The following is a 23724-nucleotide window of genomic DNA, read 5'->3' as shown; positions in this document are numbered from 1 at the left end:
TCATGGACATTAGCCTATGTTTGTTCTCTTTTTTCCTTCAGGGGGACATTTACCACAACTAAAGCTGCATGGATAGATAAATACCAGTTGTCTGAGGGTAACTGCAGACTTCCTCTCCCCTGCCCTGACAGAGGAAATTGCAAATAAATAACATTATGAAGTGAATGGTTAAACATTATCTAGTGTGTTTGTTTTGTATGAAGCAATGTTGTTTTGGGACAAATTCACTGTTTGAGGAACAGAAACCGGAGGAACATCAAGTACATCAAGCAATGTATCACAAATGTCAGTTTAATCATTAAACCATTAATCAATCATTTCAAAGCTGACATGTCAGACACTCAATTCCACGGTTTTGTATACAGTTAATACAGCCATGCACAGAGCTATGTCAGGAGCCCTCGAACACCTCTTTCAAAAGCACATCTGATAAAAATATCAAATGCATACGGTCAGGCATTTTAAAATAGATTATCTTTTAAATCTGACAACATCCCACCAAATATTCAGTGGTTTATAAAAAAGGCCATTTCATACCCTCAGTCTGTGTATTGTCAAAACCTAAAACAGAGTGAATAAAATGTTCAGGCCCTATACTTGGATTAAAAGCATCTCTCACGAAAGTCCAAAATCAAAAATTAATTCAGCGTTATAGCGTCATTCAATTTGAAGAAAAACCTCTGAACCTTTTCAGATCTTTGGACATTGAATCTCATATTTAGATTATGAATACTACCCAAGGAATTATACGTGTAGAACAGTTTAAAATACATCTTTAATATGTGGGTTTTATGATCCTATGTAGATTGGCTGGCTCATCTGCTAATCAGGAAAATTAAATCAAACAACCTCCCAAAAACCCACACTCATTTTGGTCCACATTGTTTGAGAAAAAAAAAATGTGTAAAAGTATAGCTCTGGGTGGAGAGCTCCTTGAGGCACTTAAACAATGACAAGTCCAGTCCATGCCCCCCCCCCCCTCCCGGTCTTTTATGTTGGAGTCGAGAGCTCACTTCCTTTGGATTATCCAAATTTAAGAGGGGGATACAAGATGAATACAACAAATGAGGACAGAGAGTAGGGGAGGAAAATGAAGTTGCTTGTAGACAGAAAAAGGGTGGGTGCATAAAACAGGGAGATGAGGGAAGGAGTGTGTTATGAAATGAAGAGCAGAGGGACAGAGTACAAAGGGAGAGTGGTAATGAACGTACAGAGAGGGCATTTACATGACAGAGCAGCACTGGCAGGTTTTGTGTTTGGGTGCCTGGGTCTCCTCTCCCTGGCTAGCCCTGGCCGGGCTCTGTGTCTCTGTGCAGGCAGCTGCTGCTGGCTTTGCTTGGGTGTCGGGGGCTTTGGCCTGGGACAGAAGGGGCTCCGTCTCCTCCTCCAGCCTTGCTTCTGTCCTCTGGATCTCCTGGGGATCGACCAGGGACACCTCCTGGAATTGGCCAGGCAGAGGGGCAGGCTCTTGGACTTTTAATGCTGCCTCAGCTTCAGCCTCAGCCTCTAGCTCGAGGGTGACAGAGGGTTGCACCTTAGAGTAGACTGGCAACAAAACCACTGCAGTGCCCTCTAGAGCAGAGGCTGGGGACTGCACCTGCACAGAGGTTTGGTCTTCCCGTTGCCTGTGCGGTCCTTCACTTTTTGTTTCGAGATCTCCATTTTGGTTCGTCTCCGCGCCACCCTGCACATCCCCGTCTCCAGTTGCTGGTGGTGCCTCAGCAATGCTTTCGGTTGCCTCACTCTTCTCTGGTTGTGTGAAAGATTCTGGACCGGCTTCGGTTCTTTCTACCTCCTCCACAGCCTCCCCTCCATCTTGGCCTCCTTCTGGATTTGGCCGAGGGGTTTCCTCTGACTGCATGGTCTCCTTCTGATCTTCCTGTGGTGCAAGATCCTCAAGTACATCATCCCCTTCATCATTGATGATCACACATTCTGCTCTCATCACCACAGTCCCTTCGTCCTCCTCCCCATTAATGTTGACATTTAGAAGCCGACCAGGCTCTTCCTCAAAAACACCCAGGGTTAACTCGGGCTCCAGTGTCAGCCTAATAACACCCTCGGAGGCTGAAGCGGGTCCGTTGGTGGTGGTAGTGTTGTGATTGGGGTCTGCTTTTAAGTCTCCTGCACCATTGGTAAGGACAGCTGCGGTTTCATCCAGTCGTGCGCTTTGGGTTGTCTTTACTTTATCTTCAGTTGTTTTTGAAAGAACAAAACAAAGAAACCAACATCAAATAAAAAAATCACTGTGAGTAAAAAAGGAGCTATCTGAGGAATTGCATTAATAAGAAAATGGAGTGCTCAGTGGCGTTCATACATTTGAATGATGTTGAGTGAATTTGCAATCGGCCTGCCTCGCCGTCATTTACACTGATTATTAGCTTGAATTGTAAATGGTGTCGATGCACCGTAACTTGATTGAAATTATGAAAATGATTGAAATATGTCTGTGCTCAATAGAGCTACTTTATGTATTGTATGTATGGAGTAAACAAAAAGGTCTGCCAGCGACGAATCTTAATGCAATAACAGAAAAGTGTCTCACCTCTGATCTAATATAAAATGCAGCTTACTTATAAAGTTTTAAATCCAGGCCATAAAGTGTCTCATAATGAACAAAGCCTTCTATTTGTTACAGAGCAGATTGTAATAACTTAATGCAAGTGGGTATTTTTTGTACTGTCATGAGCAGTCTAAAGTTATAAATGCTAGAGGATTTAAATACAAATGGATGGCTCAATTTCCTTTTCAGAACTCTCTTGTCCATCTCAGCAGCTGTCTACATACACGCTGCCCTCCAAGTATGCAAGTTATGCACTTGAGTCCCTATTAGCATACATTCATATGCACAATCTCCTTCAGCATGGGTACATATTCCTCACACCATGTATAAAGTTTTTGTGATGTAACAGGTATGACATATAGACATATTTCTATAGGGATTTTATGGTCTTTGAGGGGTTGTGGTAAGATGGTGATTAGAATTAAGAGGAAGAGTGAAAAGGAGAATTTAGGATTTTTAGGTTCAAAGTGATGAGACGAGATGGGATGTTTAAATCAATAAGAATATAGACGTTATTTAATGTGTGCAGGATTCTCTTCACGTTAATTGGGGTTTGCGTTCCGCACATGAGCTTCATGAGAATATTGCTTATGTCTGTGTGCATTTTGTGACACAAGTCCACTCCATACCCACCCGATCCTACTGCATTGTTTTCTCCATTCTGCAAAACCATTTCTGATGAAACAAAGAAAACAAATGTGTATTTATTGCAGGCAGCAGTGTTTTTCAGTCAGACACGCAGTATAGAAACCATGAAGGAAGGAGTACTGATTTCCCTGAAAATTATACCATTACCTCTACTGTACCTTTAAATTAAAATATTCAAACTAAGTTGTAACTGTATCATGAGGTCTACACTGAAGACAAAATTACAATGTGGCTTAATCAACACACGTGTGCTTCTTTGGAGAACTCATCTTGTGATTATATTGATGCACAGGTGCAACATTAAAAGCTGACAAAATCCTAACCAACCCCTTTTTTGGGTGGTATACAACTTATTTTCATCATTGCAAGCAATGAGAAAACAATGGGAAGCAGTCAAAGCATTAAACAAATGAAATCTACTCAAACGGTACTGATGTAAGTAAGTAAGAGTAGCATTAGAAGCGCAGCTGTGGTGGTAGCTTGAAAAGCAGGGGTTTTAACACGTTAAAGTGTTACAGGGTTGACAGATATTGGACAGAACACAGTGTTAAAAAAGGCGTTCAGATCGACAACAGCAATGCTTTGTTCTGCACTCCTCCTTACACTGAGCTTGTCAAATTGCTTGAAAATGCTCATGTTAGCTCTCATACAGTGTATAATTTGCACCGGTGTATTGCTTTCTTCGGTAAAAAGCTATTGGAAATGCAATTTTCTAAAATGTCCACTGTTAATTTAACATTTTTCTGTATCAAAAGGTTCATTTAATCTCACTTACCTTCTCCAGCCTCAGCCACTTTCACTGCCTCCTGTAAGAGGGATAGTGGAGGGATTGTAATTTACTGTGATTCAAATGGTGAAACTGTTTATGTTGTGTTGCCTGAACATCTAGTGTATTTTGAATGGAACAGAAAAAGACAATCAAAACAATGAAAAGCAAATACTGGCACATCCACATCACTAAAGCTTTAAAGAAAGACAATGCAGAATATTTTTCCTCATGTCATTTAAATAAGTTTTTATCCTACACTCTTAACAGCACAGACTGTACTAAAATAGTTGATGTGTCCACTGTGAACTCTCAGATGGATGACAGTAATGAGTTTGTGATGTGATGTTAAATGACCATGACATGTGGCTTGGTCACAAGGGGGAGTGATTGAGTTGAAAAGCCTTACCTGCCCTCTGAAAGGTTGACCTCTTTCCACAGTATGGTGTAGCATGCACTTAACTACATCTGATTATGTATATAGATAAATACTGATTATGTATATGTCTGCACTTTTTACAGTTAACAGCTAGCTTTTCTAAGGACCTGAACATTATCATACCCCTTATCTCATCAGAAATCATTAGGCAAACAAGGTGATAAAAAAAGAAAAAAAGAAATCAGTTTGAGTTGCCAGCTATTAGCTGTCACTCACTCTCAGTCTGCCCACTAAACCAAAGCTTTGCTGGCAGTGTATTCGCCTTCATCACTGGCTGGTAAAGCTAAAAAAAAGAAATAGGGTCTTCTGTTTATGTCTCCAGTTGATGCGAGTTAAACTCAAACAGGCAAGATTAAGATGAATATATGATAACTATGAAACACTTCATTAAATAGACCCTTTAGTGGACGGCAGGAAAGGAGGGACAACTCCTATGTTCTACAATGAAGACCTTCAGCGAGGTGAAGTAAACACATTTGCGCTTGGCCTGAGTCAAAAGAATATTCCAGAGTGGATCAAGTGCTGAATTGTTTATGTAACACGCCTGCTTACATTCACAAAGTTCCTGCTTTCGAAAAAGAGGTGCTACATCAAAGGTACATTAAGAGAGGAAATGAATTATTCATTGAAAAAAACAACTGACAGAAGTCTTTTCTGCATAATGGAAGATGATGGAGCAAGCTTGCTCAACACATATTCCAAACCCCTTTTTGTTCAAAAGAATGAGGGGTGCTTTTGTGTGTGTGTGTGTGTGTGTGTGTGTGTGTGTGTGTGTGTGTGTGTGTGTGTGTGTGTGTGTGTGTGTTCCTCACTGTTTGGCCATGCTCCATCTGTTCATTCAGCTTCTCATCCCCCTCTTCCAACTGCTGACTCTCTGACTGCAACCTGAAATATATGCATACACATAAAAAAAAAAAAAAAAATTACACTCTTAGTTTGTTTTAATGTGATGCTTAAATATGATTATAGCCTTATTTTAGGATATAAGCAACACTACAGTAGGCACGTTTAAATTCCCCTAGAGGCCATGTGTGGTGTGTGTGAGGAGTCTTCTTGAAAAGTATAGCAGAGCTGCAGACCTTGTCAATAATAACACTGGGATCTTGAAGTGTAGGCCTCACGGACAACACTGTCCACTGCAATAAATAAAAGTCTAGCCCTGTCTGTGGCAAGTGTGCAGGTAGGATCCCCCTCTAAATCTCTGTACTGAACAAAACCAAAATAGAAAAAGGAAACACACAGACAGACAGAGAGACAGAGAAACAGAGAGAGAGAGAGTACTTCTCAATGTGCTTTTCATTCTCCTGGTCGCCCCAAAGAGGGGAGCGGGGGCTCTGGGATGTCGGGGACAAGGGAACTCCCTCCATTAGCCACTGGTCCCTGAGAGACTTCCTCTGGAGTAAGAAAGAGGAGGTGAGGAAGAGGAACATGATGTTGAGACAGTATATTCAGATGATATTAATCTGTCGAAAGTCACACATTTAGCTATACAGCTCCGTTTTACCACAGTAGCAATACCTCTAATATCTCTGGTTGTATCAGAACATTGTGAGCAGCACTGCAAATCAATGAGTAAAAGTGCTTATTGGCAATAACGGATTTGTATGTTCTTGTCATCACTGTGATGGATTTTTGTGATTTGGTGCTTAATTTGTTGGATAAGCCAAAACAGACAGCCCTGGTTGGTGATATTATTCATAAACTGTTGAATCTATTGATTTCTCAGAAAACCTAATATAGCACGATAAACGTATCAATACAAAGATATAAAATTGCATATGATAAGCATCTGGCTCTTGATTCTACCAGAATATCCTCCATTATTGTACCATGCATGAAATGCACTTGAGTAAGATTGATTTAATTTAACACAATCTGAATGTAAAAGCATCTTCAGTTATTATACTAATTTTCCAGAGTACCCCAGCACCATTTTCACCTTTAGATATATCTATAAGGTCATATCAGGTCAACATTATCAGGCTGCCGATTTACAGATCAAGCTCTGGTTACAAATCAGAAACTAAGTATTACCTCAAGCAATCAACAGTAAATTAACATAAACCAAACTAAAACGATGAAGCAATGGACAGCTAACTCTAGCTTAGTAGCTAGCTAAGTATGATATGGCTAGACTGGTAAGCACTTAGCTACAGTAGCTAACTAGCTAGCTAGTTGACCAGAATAATTCCTTTAAAAACTAGAATCAAAACAACAGTCACAGAAAAGCTGTAATAAATTGATTACCTACAAGTAATGGTCCAAAAAGGGTATGTTTTTAGAAGATAAAAGATGCCTGTCAATATTTGCTTGTTCACAGAGTGGTAGATAAAGCTAACAATCTCAGTTAACTCCAACTGCTAACGCTATCCAACTGTGCCAGTACTGGTTGCTACTAGCAACAGAATGTTCAACTGAAACTAACTGCTGGTGGCAGAATGGTGAGAAGAAATGAGAGGTGTCCCCCCCTGTCGGGGTCGCTGTAATGACCGCCTTGCTCTACATTTTCCCGCTTTTTACAATGGTAAGCCTACAATGTAAGCTAACTGTTGTTCGTGTCGGTACACGATCTGTGCTGCATGCACAATCCGTCCTACACTTGTCAAAGACAATAATGCTAATGGTGATAAATTCATGATGTACGACGATTTACAACCAAGGGGGTAAGGCTCTCCTCTCTCCTGCTTTTCCCACTGTTTAGTTTGAGTAACGTTATTTTAGACTGAATCAAGCTGTCAACAAGCGGTTAGCCAAAATAGCTGTTAGCTAAACTAGCGTTAGCTACCCTGTGAAGGATCACCATTCTCTTAATACATCCATGAGGCTAACGGCTGACCACTACAACTATGACATATCGAACCGTATCCGGATCTGTGCAGACAACAAGCTAACTGCTAGCTGACGCTAGTTTAGCTAACAGCTGTTTCGGCTAAGGGCTAGCTGACAGCTTGATTCCGTCTAAAATAACGTATTTAACATGAACACAAGTAAAGTAGAACTGACGGTTATTTTCAGTTCTGAGGGTCTTTTACACGCTTTCTCAGCTAGTGGTTAGCCGAATTAGCTGTTAGTTAAACTAAGGTTAGCTTTTTGGTGGAGGCTAACGGCAGACCGCCACTATGGGATTTAACTGTCTACGGGGAACAGATCGTGCAGTGTCATAAACCCTCGTACATCATGATTATCATCTGCGCATGCACGAACATCTTGCGTATGCGCAGGACGGATCGTGCACGCAGCACGGATCGTGTACAGTCAGGCTGAGGTTACTGCGTAGACTGTAAATATGTAGCGATAGGCACTTTATTTACCATCCACCATATTATTTGAGTGTCCAAAGCAGACACGTAGTCAGTAATGGGCCAGGGCGGCACCGGTCAGCCCACTTTACTCACTGGCCCGTCCAGTTAAATTTAATCAATATGTTTTGTCGTGAAAAATATTGAAATGTAAAAAAAAAGAAAAGAAATGGAAACATGTGTCTTCTCTTCTGATAAAAACAAAACTTTATACTGTGTATAGCTACTAATCTTTATACTGTAGTACCACTTTTGCAACAAGTCAACAAATCACGTTATCAATCCAACATCTGCCCCTGCCATTAAACTAAAGGATAAATCTCAATGTTTTTTCAACTTTAAGCACGTGTTTCATTTCTTTTGTACACGGGTCTTTGTGGAAATAACATGCACATCAGCAGTAAATTTGTATGAATAGTGACTGTTTTGAATATATATTTATCATTATATATTATATTTGTCACTTTTCTATTGTAAACTCACTACATATCCTGCTTAGAGTGTGTACATAATATGGAATTAGGACATAGCTTACTGTTTACTTACAAAGCCAAAGTGCAATATGCTGCATAGATACAAAAATAACAGTAATGCCACATTACACTTATTGGTTACAATGAAAAATGAAGATGACTCAAAAATGTAAATCTCAATATAGATAAATTACTACTACACTATTTGTGAGGAATAGTAAATGAGTGATTGAGGCTGTGATTTCAGACACAGCCTAAGAAAAAGAGAGATGTAAAGAACAATGACATGACAAGACTGAGAAATTGAGATGGGGAAGGTTATGGGGATGCAAAAGTGTAATAGGGGAGAATGAGAAAAACCTGTGAGACCATCTTACCAGTCTTAATCTCAGCTATACAACAGAAAGAAATGGAAATAGAGATATATATGTATAGCATATGTGTGCGCGTTTTACTCTCATCTTATTCCTTCACCACTCCAGTAAATAGACATGGCCCAGTGAAGATGCCCACTGCTAACATTTTCTAATGCAATCCTGATAGTCCATCTCAAAATGCAAAAGCTATAATTGATTTTATATTGTTTTTAGAGTAAAACAGTTTTATTTCACCTGAACTAATTAGTGCTAGCCGTATTGATGTAATTTTTTTAACCATCAAAAGGTGGAAAAATTACTCTTTTTTTTCTCCAAAAGAATATAAGTATAATATTGTGTCATTTACTTTTAGTGAGTTGCTCTTTTTCAGGACATAAAAGATATTTAATGCAGATTTTTGGAAACTGTTTTGTTTTCTTAGGAGAAAGAGACACATTTTTCACTTAAACACATTTGTGTTCCCCTGTATGACAGGACTAATAACCGGGACTGCAGGGTCATGTAGGTATGGCAGCCATGTTGCAACCAGTTGACCTTGGTTCAATAAGCATCTGCACAGGTAAAGTGCCCTTGAGCCGGACAGTAAATTCTTGCCAGCTCTAGAAACACTGGTCTGCAACTGACCCTGACAAGTGAAAATAAACAGAGTTTGTCTGCAGGGAACTTTTACTGTAGTAAATCTAATATATGAAATTGCCAAGATTATCACTTATTATAATAAGTGCAATAAAATCTGGTACAAAGTACTCACAGCAGCTATACTTTCTCTTACTGCGTACAGCCAAGTGGTTTCTGCAAGCTTCTTACTTCTACTACTGAGGTGAAAACTGAAACATCTGAAAACCCATACTCTCCTCCAGCATATGGCCCAATGTTTCCAATATCTGGCAACTGTTAGCCAGTAGTTACCTACTTAACTATAAGCGTCACAAAACCATCTCTGTGTTTTTTCCTGCAGCACAGAACAAGCCTTGCTCTGTTCACCTCCCTGCACCTTTGGCTGACTGGACACAGTCCTCTCTAAACTTGCGTGCAGGTCAGGAGCTGTGTATAAGTTGCTGCTCCCACCCATTACATCCTTACATCTACCCTGGGGTTAGCTAGAGGCAATGTCAAAGCTAATGAATGTTCTGAAAGCTATGACGATATCACGGAGCAAGCCTTAACATAATGATTTTAAATTATTCTATCAAGCCTTTTGCAACATGACTATATAGATGTAAATTCACATTTGGAGCACGATGCACAAACACGTAAATAAGGTGAGCATATTGTAAATATTCTTCTGCATGACCACATGGGCACACACACGCATACCCGCTTGCACACAAAGACACGCTGCACAGATTTCAAACAATTTGAGGAATGTGCCCCAGGCCTGCGAGGCAGTGCAACAGTGGAGTAGGAAGTAGGAACGCCAGTCTGGAAATGATGTGAAAACAATAGAACAGCTCTGTGACATGCAGAGTGTGTAAACACTCACATAAAAACTGATTTCAGCAAAGGAAGGCTTGCCTCTAACCTTGCAAGACACTGGCAGAACCAGGAAGTGTGGCAGGTTGGTGTGTGTGTGTGTGTGTGTGTGTGTGTGTGTGTGTGTGTGTGTGTGTGTGTGTGTGTGTGTACATTTTGGGGCTATCCTGCTATCAGACTGAAATGAGTCTCCAGAGGATTTGGGCTGAGTGAAATTAAGACTGCGTGTGTGTGTTTGTGAACTAATGAGACGAGTTAGATCATCCTGTGTATGTATGTCAGACCTTGAGTTGCTGTAGTCTGAGCTTCTCATCCTCCATGTCTCTCCTGGCTCTCTCCTGCTCCTCCTGCAGCCGACGCTTCTCCTGAAGGACAAAAGGATGGTAGGAGAGAAAATGCACAAAAAAAAAAGAGAATTAATGTGGACATATTGGTAGTTTATGGTAGAGAGGGAGTAAGAGCAAGGAGAGTACAATGCTATTCAAATGAAGAGAAAGATGGAGAAACTCGGCGGATCAGCAGTCATATACATATAAACAAGCTGTTATGTAAATTAATGAACAGAAACAAAGAAAGGGAAGAGACGGCAGTGAACAAAACATCACTGAAAAAGTAAAATGGGGACACCTGGTCAACCATCTGTCACAAGGACACACTCACCATAGACATCAGGTACACTCTATATCCCATAATGCTCAGAGCAGCTGTCCCCATGGGAACCTGGTATTGTTTTCATGGGACCAGGGACACCCTGGCTCACCACAATGAACACTCACTATATTATTTAGGAGTTACGGACAGCTCAGAGAGCTAACTTTGTATCCTCTTTTTCTCTGTGAAGTCAAATCTGAAGTAGTAGATACCTCACTTGACTTGATGGTGATTTTACTTTTTTTTTAGCTTTTTTGGCAAGAGACTGACCAGGATATCATGTAGAAATTGTTATGTTAAGAATGTAGTGAACAACTTCCATTAAAATTAAGGTCATACTAAAACTTTTTTTCAGTTTTAACAGACAGCTGAGCGTTTTTTTCTGTGCTGTATTACCAGCGGCTTTAATTGAATGTAAAAGACACAAGCCATTGCTCCATGAAGTGAATTTTACTTTCATAAATCTCCATTAAATGCTCATGTTATTTTTCACATTCTAAGCAGCTTGCCGAAAATGCACAGAACCGAAGTGAGACTGAAAAAAAGACAGAGCAAAATGACCAATGGTGAGCCGTCACACTACTAGGTTGGTACTAAATTTAGCAGCTGAAATATGACTTTAATGGTGTTGCATGTTTTTGATTAAATTATGCATTTCCTCAGATTTAAATTGAAGAATTCATGATAGTTGATGATTTTAATCATAAGCTAACAATTTTTGCGGGGTTAGTCAGCACACAACGTTTCACATTCAGGATAATCTTATTTACTAACAATTTCAAACTACTTCTTTTAGACTTTGACATTCACGTCAGTTTGAGGTGGTTGTGGCAGCAGTTATTAAACCGAACATCAAGTTTCTTCTTTGTTTTTAATAATTATTTATTTTGGAATTTCCGGCTTTAACTGACAGCTTAGACATGGAAGTGGAGAGAAATGGGAAAGACATCGCACGTCGGATTTGAACCTTGGGCCTCTGCGGCAATGTAGGTGCACTCTCTACCAGGATTAGTCTATACACGCATAAATGAGTGTGGACTCACAGCAATGGCCTTCAGTCGCTGATTGTACTTCTCTGTCTCATCCATCCCGGCACCTGTGATACAAGAGGGTTGAAGGTTAGAGGTCAGAGGTTAAACAAATATGAGTACAAGAATCGTATCCATTTATTCCCAGGCCATTATTTCAGATACATCCTCTGCAATTCTCATAAAACCATATTTAGCATTTTCTTATGTTGCAATATTCATTCTTTGTGCTGCATGGCCTGATTTTTTGGATTCTTTGCAAATGTAGTTGCCGGTTGGTCTAAAGAGTGTGTGAAAAAGAGAATCAAACAGTATTTCTCCTGGAGTCCCCACTGTTCTACATCAGAGGATATAGAGGCAGCTGATTAGTGGCGACACAAGGTCAGACTTCTTTGTGAAGCATGCAATTGGACAAGCATCATGGCAGTACGTGCCTTCGTGAATCATGACCCACAATCCTCCACACCCTTACCAAAACCTTTTCCACCCCACACCCCCATTAAGACTTGCGTGTCGGTCATGACACAGCCTATAGCAACATGAATAAATACAAGCAATGTTTGTTTTCGCCTGCAGCTGACACTAAATGGGACAATATTTGAGCTCCTAAAAAGGCACATGAGAGAGCATAGACAAGAGTCATACATAGCAACCAGCTCACAGCAACTCAGTCATTAGAGAGTGCCATCACAAGCCATAACTCTGCTTTAGTAAACCTCCCACTAGAGAAACAACACTTATTTTTAGCACACATGGAATGCTGCACCGGGTGGGTTTCATTAAAAAAAAAAGACTGTGATAAGAATAATAAAAGTAAAAACACTGTTATTGGAATTTGTAGCCTTAAAATCAATGGCAGCATTAATCTTCCCGTCAGTGTCAATCCAGTGTGGTGTGTAAAGAGATCTGTCCAACACCAAAAACACTTGAACACTAGGCCTGTAACAATTATTAAATAATTGTCTAACTGCAATTTTTTTTTTACATAATCACGATTATTTTGTATGACCACAATTAAAGCATTACAGCATTTAAAAAAAAAAATAAAATAGGATTGGTAACACTATTGTTCGGATCCATCAAACACGTTTGCAATGCCGGTGTTGCACCGAAAGCTGTGACCCATCAGAACTGTGACCGAGAGGCCGCCGCTGCACAATGTCTTCCCGTCTGTGGTGGACAATGCACGGCGAAAAACTGTGTCTGTGCAAACGGCGTAAACATTGATATGTTACATTCATGGCTGCAAGCTGTATGATTTTGTTATTTTTCCCTAATGAGAGAGCAAACCGCTGGGGACCATATTAACCACCTCAGGAATAGTGACACATGTTTATCTGAAAGCAAATACAATATATTAAGGTACATTTTCTCTGAAATGATAAATAAAGGAGTCAAACTTCTAAACATTCTTTTAGGGTAATTACAGTATTTCATCCCGTCACACTACTGTGGACATTTGTGGATATTTTGTTATTTTGAGTCATCACATAGCCAGTACCTCAAAAGTCACCATATAGGACAAGTAGCAGCCGTCAGAATGTGTGACCCCCCTATAACTGCTTAATAAAAGGAGTCAAACTTTTAAATTCTTTTGGGGTAACCAAAACACGGGCTTAGCATCCCCTAACAGTAGCGTTAGCCAGTCTACGATACTAAGGATTCCTACCAGAGGACGTTCCACTCGCAGTCATTTTGGCAGTGTTTTGAATTACTGGAGGTGCAGTGACAGCTTACAGTATAAGCTTCCATAGGGAGTGAACGCTTGTATCTCATCAGGGCTCCAGGAGAGCGCCTAGAATAGCAGCCAGAGATAAACAAGCAAACACAAACAGAGGCTTTGATGAGGAGGTATTGAGGAGCTCCCCGTAGACACGCACTGACTCAGATAATTAGACATGATACAGGAGGGTAGAGAAGGAAAGGCTGACAAAGTCAAAAAGTTAAGAGGCAGAGAAAGTCAAGACGGTTGGAGAGAAGAGCGGCAGAGAAAGAGAAGATGAAGGGGGATGGGAAACGTAGCGACTGGTTTGGGATTCAGATTCTCTTTATGTCCACAAACTGGAACGACCTGTGGCACTAAACACAGACAGAAAACAACATTGTTCAAGAACTGGAAGAATAGAGACATTTATATTAAGTATACTCAGTTTCCCATTACAACCTGATCATTATCAAGCAAACTCAGGTCAACCGGCTCCCAGCCAGACCAAATTTTGCAATCTTGGATACTTCCATTTAAAAGGATGTTGTTTATTGGGAAGTGTCCACATTATAAAACAAATTTTTGCACCTAACTGTGAATTTTCACACAACTCCCACAACCCTCTTGTGTGGTATTTAGAACGCACAGCAACCAAGAAATGTGATGTGGGACTGGTTTCCTTCACCCTTGACTCTGTTAATGCTCATTACTGTTTATCTGATATCTCAGCCATATCTCGTATCTCAGAACCAAACAGGAGCAGTAAAACACAAATATGGCACATGGCCACAAACTTAGATGATTAAAATCAGCTTCACTTCCATTAAAAACGTACTAACGCCCTACCGGTTTTTGGTTTTCAAGGCAATACTTTATATCCAACACACAGTTGAGCATGTTGTTTGACGCCGGATAATAGGGTCTGTGCGCCAGGCACATGGTTTAAAAGGGTTGTACTTCGGGTGTGTTGGCTGTAACATGCAATAAACCAGTCAGAGTGTTATCTCCCATTCTCTTTAACCCTTGTATTGTCTTCAATTTTGGGACTCTCTCGTACCCCTCGGGTCAAATTGACTTGGGACTTATTTGGGGTTTTAAAAAACAATTTTACTTCATGATCTATTAACAAATATATCGTCTTTGTCAATTTCTTCTCTCAATTTCAATCAAGAGAACATATCTGTTTAGGTAATGCAATCAGTCTCTACTAGAACACAATTAAAAATGGAAGTGTGAAAAATTAGAAATTGGTCAATATGAGCTGAATACTACACAAGGGTTAAAAGCCAGTTGCATTTGTACCATGGCGCATTGCCATTATGCAGACAGATTAGCACCTTAATATTTTTAGTTGGAATCTTTTGTATGTATTTTTAAAATTATTTTGGGGGCTTTTCCATTCATTACATTAGATATTCATGAAAAGGGGAGAGGTGGGGGGGGGCGGGTGACATGCAGCAAAGGGCCGCAGGTTGGGTTCAAACCCTGGCTGCTGCAGGACTCTGCCTACATGGGGCGAACACTCCTACTGGGTGAGCTAGAGGTCGCCCTGATCTGTTGTGTGCTGCTGCTCTTTCCCTGTGTGTGCGTCACAAGTATAGTGTGCGCGCGCTGTCCTGTCCCCCAAACTTTCAGCATGAAACATTCCTCCAGCCCTGGTGCAAAAGAATGCATATTTGCCTTCAGTGTATCATGTTTATATAACAATGTATATTTGCCTAGTGGGGTGCTGGTATAGTGACATTAGCTCTGTGTGAACAGATGGGAGAACAGTGGGGTGTCTGGAATGAAAAACTATAAGAATCATTTAGTATCACAGCTCACTGATCTTGGATTTCTCTAAGACATTCACACACTGTGCACAACTGAGTGCATATAAGAATAAAAAATGTTAAGCTACACTACTCCAAGGCAAGTGGTTGCAGTCTTTTTTGTCATCGTTTTTAAATAAAAAGATCAGCAAACCTTCTCCACAAACTATGCTGGTGTTCAGATAAATTCGATTTATAGTGCTTGTAAAGAAAAGTATTCACTATTTTCAAACTGAGCAAAATAAAAACCAAGCATTAGCATGTAGTTTGGGTGAAAAGACTGTGGGAGTACAATGTTAGGTGGTTGCACTTACAACCTACAAATCCCATTTCACGATAAGGGACACTATGGAATCATGGACTAGCTTATATCCAAATTTGATTCTCCACTCTAAAAGTAGTTATGTATGCACTTATTAGAAATGTAAAACTTTAGGGTTGTTAACTTTGACTTCACAGGGATAGACAAGAGCTGCAGTGGTACATGAAATTGTGACCTTTGGGTCATAAGACTCTGGTCTGCGGCACAGAGGAATCTTTCAATCCAGGCATTGCTAGCCAAATTCTGATGGAGAATCTTTAAAGCACCCATATTATGCTCATTTTAAGGTTCATACTTGTATTTTGAGGTTTTACAAGAATAGATTTACATGGTTTCATTTTTATTTATTTTTATTTTTTAAAAACACATTTTCTGTTGTACATCATATTGGCACATTGCCTGTTTTCACCTTGTGTGTTTAGGTCTCCGTTTTAGCTACAGAGAGAGACATCTCACTTCTTTTCTATCTTTGTTGGGAGTCGCACATGCACAGCAGCTTGGTAATGATAACATCAGCTAGCTATGTTTTTTTGCAGGATTAGCTGGGAGACCTCTTCGAAACAAGAGCGCACTTGTGGAATACCTGCAGAACAGGGACTTATGAGCAGTTTTTTTTTTAGATAATGGTGAACTAGTGTGTGTTGTAGCAGTGTTTTGCCATTGAGAACACACTAGCATGCATGTGTGTGCAAGCCGTGCAGAGTTTGAACAGCTCACCCGGAGACTGAAAGCAGAGGACATTCAGAAACCTGTATCTCACTCAGAACAGCATGGATGTTTTTTTACAAGTTTGTGTGTGTGAGAAGCACCAAAGGCACAAAATAACACCCCAAATCCCAGGAAAAGTGTTTTTTTCATAAAAAGGGCACTTTAACAGAGCAGTCATTACACCATGAATGAATCAATTTGCAGATTTTCCCCTTGATTAATCAGTTGCTTGTTTTTCCATTAAATGTCAGAAAGTGACAATGTTTTATTTTCCGTCAGCCTAAGATGTATTCAAATATCCGGTTTGATTCAGTCCAAAACCCCAAGATCTTGAGGTTTACTATCATATATGATGACTTGATGTAAGGAAGGTATGTAGAAAGATCAAAGAGCAACAGTCTTCTGAATTGGCTGATTATGTATATAAAGGCCCCTGAACACAGTTGCTGAAAACATTAGGTCTATAGGGGTTGGGGAGGAGGAGTCATTAAAAGGCCACCCAGTGACATTTTGTTTTTGTGTAATGATAAAATGACACTGTTAGACTGCTGGCCACTCTGCTTCTCTGCACTTGGAAGTTTCTGTTCCATTTCTTGGAGCAGAATTGTTGGAGACGATTGTAGTGAAGATAGAGGAGAGAAAAAGCGTGTGAGGCAGCGGTAAGGTTGGAGTATTACCGTATTTTCCGTACTATTAGTTACACTTTTTTTCATAGTTCGGCAAGTCCTGTGACTTATGGTCAGGTGCGACTTATATCTCAAAATATACTGACTGACATGAACCCAGGAGTAAACATTACGGTCTATGGACGCAAGAGGGCACTCTAGGCTTGTGCTAACTATATGCTGCTGAAAAAAAATGAACCGAAAACATTTACTCAAAAAGACAACTGAGAAAGACTACACAATAACAAAATGCCCCAAAAGGAAAAATCAGCACTGCAGAAGAGGAGACTGTGCCTCATCTTCCTCCAGAGTTGGCTGAGTTGTTCAGAAGCAACAGAGAGGATGAAGAATTCAGTAGATTCAATGATGTGGAAGAAGATCGGGAGCTTTGTGAACTTGCTTACCGGTAACTTGCTTGTTGGACTCGCTGGTTTTGTTATGTTAATTTAGCCTATACTGCCTCCCAGGTGTGTTCTTTATGCTGTTGTGTAACTGAATAAGTGTTAATGTGGTACGTTAACATACCGCCCACCTATTCATTGCAGTTATTGAATTTTGTGAAGTAAATTTTTAAATAAATGCAACTTATAGTCCAGTGCAACATACATGTTTTTTTCCCTCTTCATGAGGCATTTTTTGACTGATGCGCAAAGTGGGGGACATTTCTGTGACGTCCTGTTGTGTTCTTAAACCCCTAACAAAGCACAAGTATACTTTGTTACTTCAAGTTTTATTAATTTCTTATACCAGTGATGTGGTGCCACACTGGAATCATCTTTGCTTTGAACTGCAGTTCATCTGCTAGAGGCTCATTTACGGTGCTGCTTCTACATGTCCTATTATTCTGCTTTTATTCAACATTACTGTCTTTCAAACTCTTTGGGATTATAGTACAGTACAAAAGATTGTAGGGATGTAGAGATGTAAACTGCAGAACTGAAAGTAGTGAACGGAATAGGATTAGAGCTAAACTGACAAAAGGACAGTTTCATGCCTGCGAAACAGAGAGAGAGAGTATTCCAAGGCCACTGCAAATTGAAATCATCCTTCCACCCATGTGTTTGGGAACAGGAAGAGTACAAACATCGCCGTCCTCCAGACGATTAAAGGACGCTCATGCAATCACAACAACCCTGATCTCTGAACTTGCGCATTCTCTGCTGTCGTCACTGGCTAACTCTCAGGACGAGTCTGACAACAGAAGAGGATGCACATTTTGTAGATACTTTTCTTTGGAGACGGGGCACTGAATACTAAATGAGAGTGTGTGTGTGTGTGTGTGTGTGTGTGTGTGTGTGTGTGTTGACTGAAAGATGGAAGGTTATTGTGAGATAGAGTGAGTCACAGAGCTAACAGTGTAATCGGTTTTGGAGCGTGTTGGAGATTACCAAAGTCAACAACATACATCACAGATGTACTCCAAGTTATTTATCACGTCGTCTACCCTTCACAGGCATGAAGGCATTTCTAGGTTGACATATTTTTATGCTTTGAAGTCTACACATTACTTGAACCTATGTTAGACTGAAGTAGTCAGTCTAACATAGGTTAAGTAATGTGTACACTTCAAAGCATAAAAATATGTCAACCTACCAATCCCATATTTATCAGGGTAGCAAATGCGCAGGTATGTACAGTAAGCTTAAATGATCACAACGGGACACATGCGCTCGAGAGCCTCAAGCCAAAAGAATATCAAAAGAAGTCTTCCAACAGGTTGCGGTGTTCAGACCAAAGCAAGTTTAACGTGCTGACAATTTGACTAAATCGTGTTGAGAGAGCAGAGACTATGATGAAACAATAGCATCTCAAAGGGGCAAATTCCTCACTTTGTCTCTACATTAGACAGCCACAAAAAAAGGGGGGGGGGGGTATCTGTGCGATACCACACACACATCCACTACACTAAGAGTCTCTTTTTTCAGCAGGAGTTAGCCACGAACATAGTCTATGCTGTCAGCCATTATTTCATCAGCCAAACACAGATGGTAGATGTAAAGTTAAATATTGTTTATGGCTGCCTGCAGCTTGATATTGTTCTCTGTGCGGTACCCAATATGGGAAAGATTCTGATCACTAGCACTGTCAAAATCACCATCTGCTGCACGCATTTAGAATATTAAGTCTGATATTTAGGGTGAGAAAATCAATTCCGCAGCCATTAAACCAAGCCTCAGATCAAAAGTGACAGCATGGTAAAGCCTTTGTGAAACCTTGTCATCCAACCATCAAATCAGCAGAGGGCTACAGAGATTAACACGGCCATCCGGAACATGCATATGCATAGTGAAGCTTAAGGCGTTATGTGCTACGCACCTTGTCTGATTCACCTTGGCTGACAGAGTATGATTACCATGCCAGATTATTTATTCAATCAGACTGTGAAGAAGTCGCAGTGTTGAGTTGGTCTAAGTGTATGCATGTCAATCATTTCAATTACATCAGCTTTGTGATCAGTGAAGTTGTTCTACTCTTGTAAAAAGGTTTGTATGCAGTTGATTTAGGGAATCTTTATAGTAAAAAATAAAAAGATTATTTGATTGGATGTACAAATACTCACCGTTTTAACAGATTATTTCAAACAGAAAACAATGGGTGATAGGTGATGAGAAATGAATACCATTACAATGTTACATATAACACTTTTGGGGGGGGGCTTTTCCCTTGGTTATATACTGACAGTGGATAGACATGAAAGGGGGAGAGATATGGGGGATGACATGCAGCAAAGCGCTGCAGGTCGGATGTGAACCCGGGCCGCTGCAGGACTCAGTCAACATGGGGCGAACGCTCTTAGTGGGTGCGCCAGAGGCATAACACTACATTTTATGATGTTTTATTGTTCAACCAAATTTTTATCTTGCACATATTAAGGTTATAACATAACAACCAGACCTAGGGATTAAATGTGCAAACATGATAGGATTAGTAAAGTGTTGATTTACTGCCGCAGGAGAAAAAGGGTTAGCAACTGACGCCCTTATGCTGCAAGAGGTACTGAATCCCTATGGTCTCAATGATTTGGCATTCACTCTTCTATCTACAGCTTTATCTCAAACATTGTGCAGAGACGGTTGGAGGCACATATTAGTGTTTATGATAAGAGGGGAAACACGTCTTTTAACCCAAACTTGGAATGCAGAGTATTTGTGTGCCTTTAACGCTTTGCAAAGGAGTGAAGATTACAGGCTAGCTGACGCTTCATTGGAAACATAGACCGCATGACTGAGGGAAAGGTTGCCCTAAGACACAAACTGACGTCAATATGGCATTTTTTAAATTATATTTGATTTAACAGTGACAGTGTCATGCATGGCATATATGCTGTACATACAAGGTCTCAAGCAGCGTCTGTGTACGTGTAATTTTAGGGAATCTCAGACAGTTTGAAATAAGTCTGTGTGTGATGGCATCATATGGTGATGTAATTGGATGGGGAGAGAAAAAAAACAAACCTAAGGTATTAAAAGGTCACCACTGTAGACTTTCAGAGTCTCTGTTCAAACAAAACCCAGTGCAAGGACCTGAACTGACAAGACAGATTCCTCATAACCTGCCACACCTGCCTTACAGCTGACAAGCCATGAAGAGAAGTGAGAAAATATAAATCATAAAATAGATGGTAGATCCGGCAATGAACCAGAGTTTAAAAAAAAAAACAGAGAGCATGAACTAATGTAATCGGTGGGAAGAAGGGGATCAGATTGTGAGACACCGGTTCTGACAAGTCCTAATGAGACACTCGAGGCTGCGACACAGCATAAACATTCTGCCCGCATCTCCACCAAAAGCCAGCTCAAAGACTAACACCCCGTTCACACCGAGACACCTTACAATATGTGCCAGTCTCCATTTCGTCACTATGTCACATAAGAGCTGCACGATTATGGCCAAATTGATAATCACAATTATTTAATATTGAGATTGCAATTAGTCATTGATTTTAGGGACAATTTATTTTAATTGCACTTTCACATTTAAATAAACAGAGCACTGTTTTCCATCCATGTGGAGCTACAATCCTGCTAATGTACAAATCTTTTACATCAAATGAGGTCCTTATTTAAAGTGCATCTCCTAAAATCAACATATAATTAAAATTTGACCCAAACCCGACCCAAAATTAAAGCAACAGAGCACTGCTTTCACTTTCATGTTGTGACTTTAAATCAAGTTAAAACAAGGTTACACATCTACTCTGGACTGCAGCAGCAACGGTCAAGAAAGTTTTTCACAGGGTGCTGCTGCAGGGTGAGCGCATGACAGCTCACCAAACATTAACCAAAAACATGTCAAATGACCCCTGGCGTTCCCCCTCGCGGACGGTCAGTCTACAAAGCACCTAATATGATATGCAGCGGAGTTTAATATGAATAGAGTACGTATTTTAAGTATCAATATTGCAGCCGATAATGTTCTCTTAACTGTGGGAAGCCCAAATCATGACCACAATTAAAATTTGATCAATTGTGCAGCCACAGCTCACATGCAGACACACATGCACAGAGGTTACACAAGACTCGCAGTGCGACAGGAACTTTAGTAGCTCTACAATAGCAGAATGTGACCAGCATAACTACTTAGCTTCGGTGTACTATTTTTTTGTAGTGATAAAAAGATAAGTTGCTTAATCATTTATTCCAAAAACTGAAATGCCATTGTCACAATTTTGACAGTCATTTCACATTTTCTGTGCGGGCTTCTCCAATGTTGGTTGCTTTTCTGTTTTTTTAATCACTGTCAATTGAGTAAAGATAACTAGATCTCCTGGAGGTTTGGCCTGTTTGGACAAAACAACCAATTTGAAGCACTGGGAAATGTGAAAGGGTATTTATTTTGTTTGTTTAACATTTTCATATGCTACACAATGCAGAGACTAAGATAATCCACACATTAATGGATAATGGAAATAATTGAGCTGACCGGAAGGATCCAACAGTCAAAAAGTAAACGTGGTTGTTACAGCAGCACTTTAGAGGCAAAGTGCACCTGCAAAATGCCACTGGAAAAAAAAAAGTAAAGCGACCTTTTTTTAAACCCAAAGTGGCTCTGCCTCCTCTGCTTAGTGACGCACTATGTCAGTGCCGGTCTTCCTTGAAACTGCTGGCTACAGGTTATCGTCCGTGCTGCTTTGCGGTTTAATCACTCACCATGCTGTGCACGGAGAAGGGGTTCAACGGTGTTAATGGAAAACAGGTTTTGACGGGTTCCCACAGTGCAATGGCTTACAATAAACAAAGGGTGTGAATTGGATCTGGCTTAAACAGCAGTTAATTAAAACATGCCTCACAAGTTAGCACAGAAGAGTGCCATAGCAGATACATTTGAATGATTTGGCCCACTTTTGATAGAAATATTTTCTTTTACTAATGAGTTTTGTGATTCCACATGTCCATATGCGTTAGTATTTTTCTTCTCTGTGACATGTATTGGCTTGCTTTGGTGATTTGTCTGTCTGTGTACGCAGGATACGTGTGTGTGTGTGTGTGTGCGCGCATGACAAGCAGGTTTGGAGAGGAATGCAGGACTGGTGTAATCCAGTCTCAGTTCATTTTTGCTATTGTTGTGGGAAAAAAAGCCTGTGTGCCTCGCAGCTCAGTCACGAATACACCCATATCTGCTAAAACACAGCGCAGCCTAACACAGAACAACATTACAAACATCTGTAGGTCATTCACTACTAGCTGATAAGACCTTGCAATGTCGAGCCATAGAGTTTGTGTCAATCTATGATGCAAGAGTACTCAGTCACTTTCTGAATGTTTAGTCGGGCCACCTAATGTGTACCGTTCCTACAAACAAACTGAATTCCAGCCAGTCATTGAAGAAATTGTAGAGGCAAAACACTTGTCTTTTAACACTGTTCACCATCTCTGAGACTTCAATTGTGAATGTGATGTAGGATGAATTCGCAAAATGATTTGTAAAGCATAAATGTAGAAACTGTTTTATTCAGCACTGACTGAGGAGTATTGATTAAAGAGACCTGATCAAAATCCCATTCATAGCGGCCTAATGTAAACAGGATCAGACCCAATCTCAGCTTGCATTGATTTGACTTCACCTTTGGGATTCCTGTATCTCAATGTTAGATATCTCTTCCTTCGGTAGCAAACCCAGACTTGTTACCATATAAATGAGAATGTCAAACCAAACTGTTTGATATTTTATTGAAATAGCGCATCTGGGCTACCAAGCTTAAAGATGTGGAAAGAATCTCGACAGCTGCCCTCTCTGTTTAATATCTCACTTGGAACTTAGTTGTCTAGTATCTTGTTGGCAATTTCCAATGGAGTTATATTTCTTTTCAGCATACCTGATGAATCTCTTTATATTCACACAGTTGTTTTTTAAAGTTACTTGGTATGCAATTAGATTCACATTATTTCAGGTTTCCCCCTCTTCCTCTGCTCTTCATGTTTTCATTTCTTTCTCACTCACTGCTCCCCTCATCCACTTCTCGGTCTCCCATTTTTTCTTTGATATAACTAAAGTTGTGCCTTGTGTAACAGCACTTTCTGCAACTTTACAATTTTCTATTGATTTTAAATCTTAATGAAAACAAGAGTTTACATATTTTGTTTAACCCAACACCAGAGAAAAATAATGCCTCTAATGATGAAAAAAAAAAAAAAAAATCTTACTGTACATGTACTGTACATTTCTACCAGAACAAAACCACGGGATGCGGATCGGTCGTTGGCATTTGGAGCAATTCGGCAACAGGTTAACTTCCAAATTAATTGTGAATTGGCAGTGATTTTTTACCATTTAACTGACAAGACAACATCCCTAA

General features: G+C 40.1%; 1 protein-coding gene across 5 annotated transcripts in view; it reads right to left on the bottom strand.

The window, feature by feature from the left end:
* Positions 1-270: 270 nt before the first annotated feature.
* The window catches only part of palm3 (paralemmin 3), a 28776-nt gene continuing 5322 nt past the window's right edge, over positions 271-23724 (bottom strand). The window contains exons 2-8 of one of the 5 annotated variants that reach the window (XM_034884134.1): positions 11733-11785; positions 10323-10403; positions 5698-5810; positions 5229-5301; positions 3987-4017; positions 3197-3238; positions 271-2190 (exon numbers count right to left, since the gene is read on the bottom strand). In XM_034884134.1, the coding sequence (XP_034740025.1) occupies positions 1223-2190; positions 3197-3238; positions 3987-4017; positions 5229-5301; positions 5698-5810; positions 10323-10403; positions 11733-11777 (1353 nt within the window). In that variant the 5' untranslated portion in view covers positions 11778-11785 and the 3' untranslated portion in view covers positions 271-1222. Of the gene's footprint in view, positions 2194-3196; positions 3239-3986; positions 4018-5228; positions 5302-5697; positions 5811-6663; positions 6881-10322; positions 10404-11732; positions 11786-23724 lie in introns of those variants that run through there. The other 4 variants (XM_034884143.1, XM_034884151.1, XM_034884161.1 and 1 more) reach the window with 4 other exon arrangements.

Source organism: Etheostoma cragini, chromosome 2, assembly GCF_013103735.1.
Source record: "Etheostoma cragini isolate CJK2018 chromosome 2, CSU_Ecrag_1.0, whole genome shotgun sequence".
NCBI lineage: Eukaryota > Metazoa > Chordata > Actinopteri > Perciformes > Percidae > Etheostoma > Etheostoma cragini.
This window is presented reverse-complemented; position numbering and strand designations above follow the sequence as displayed.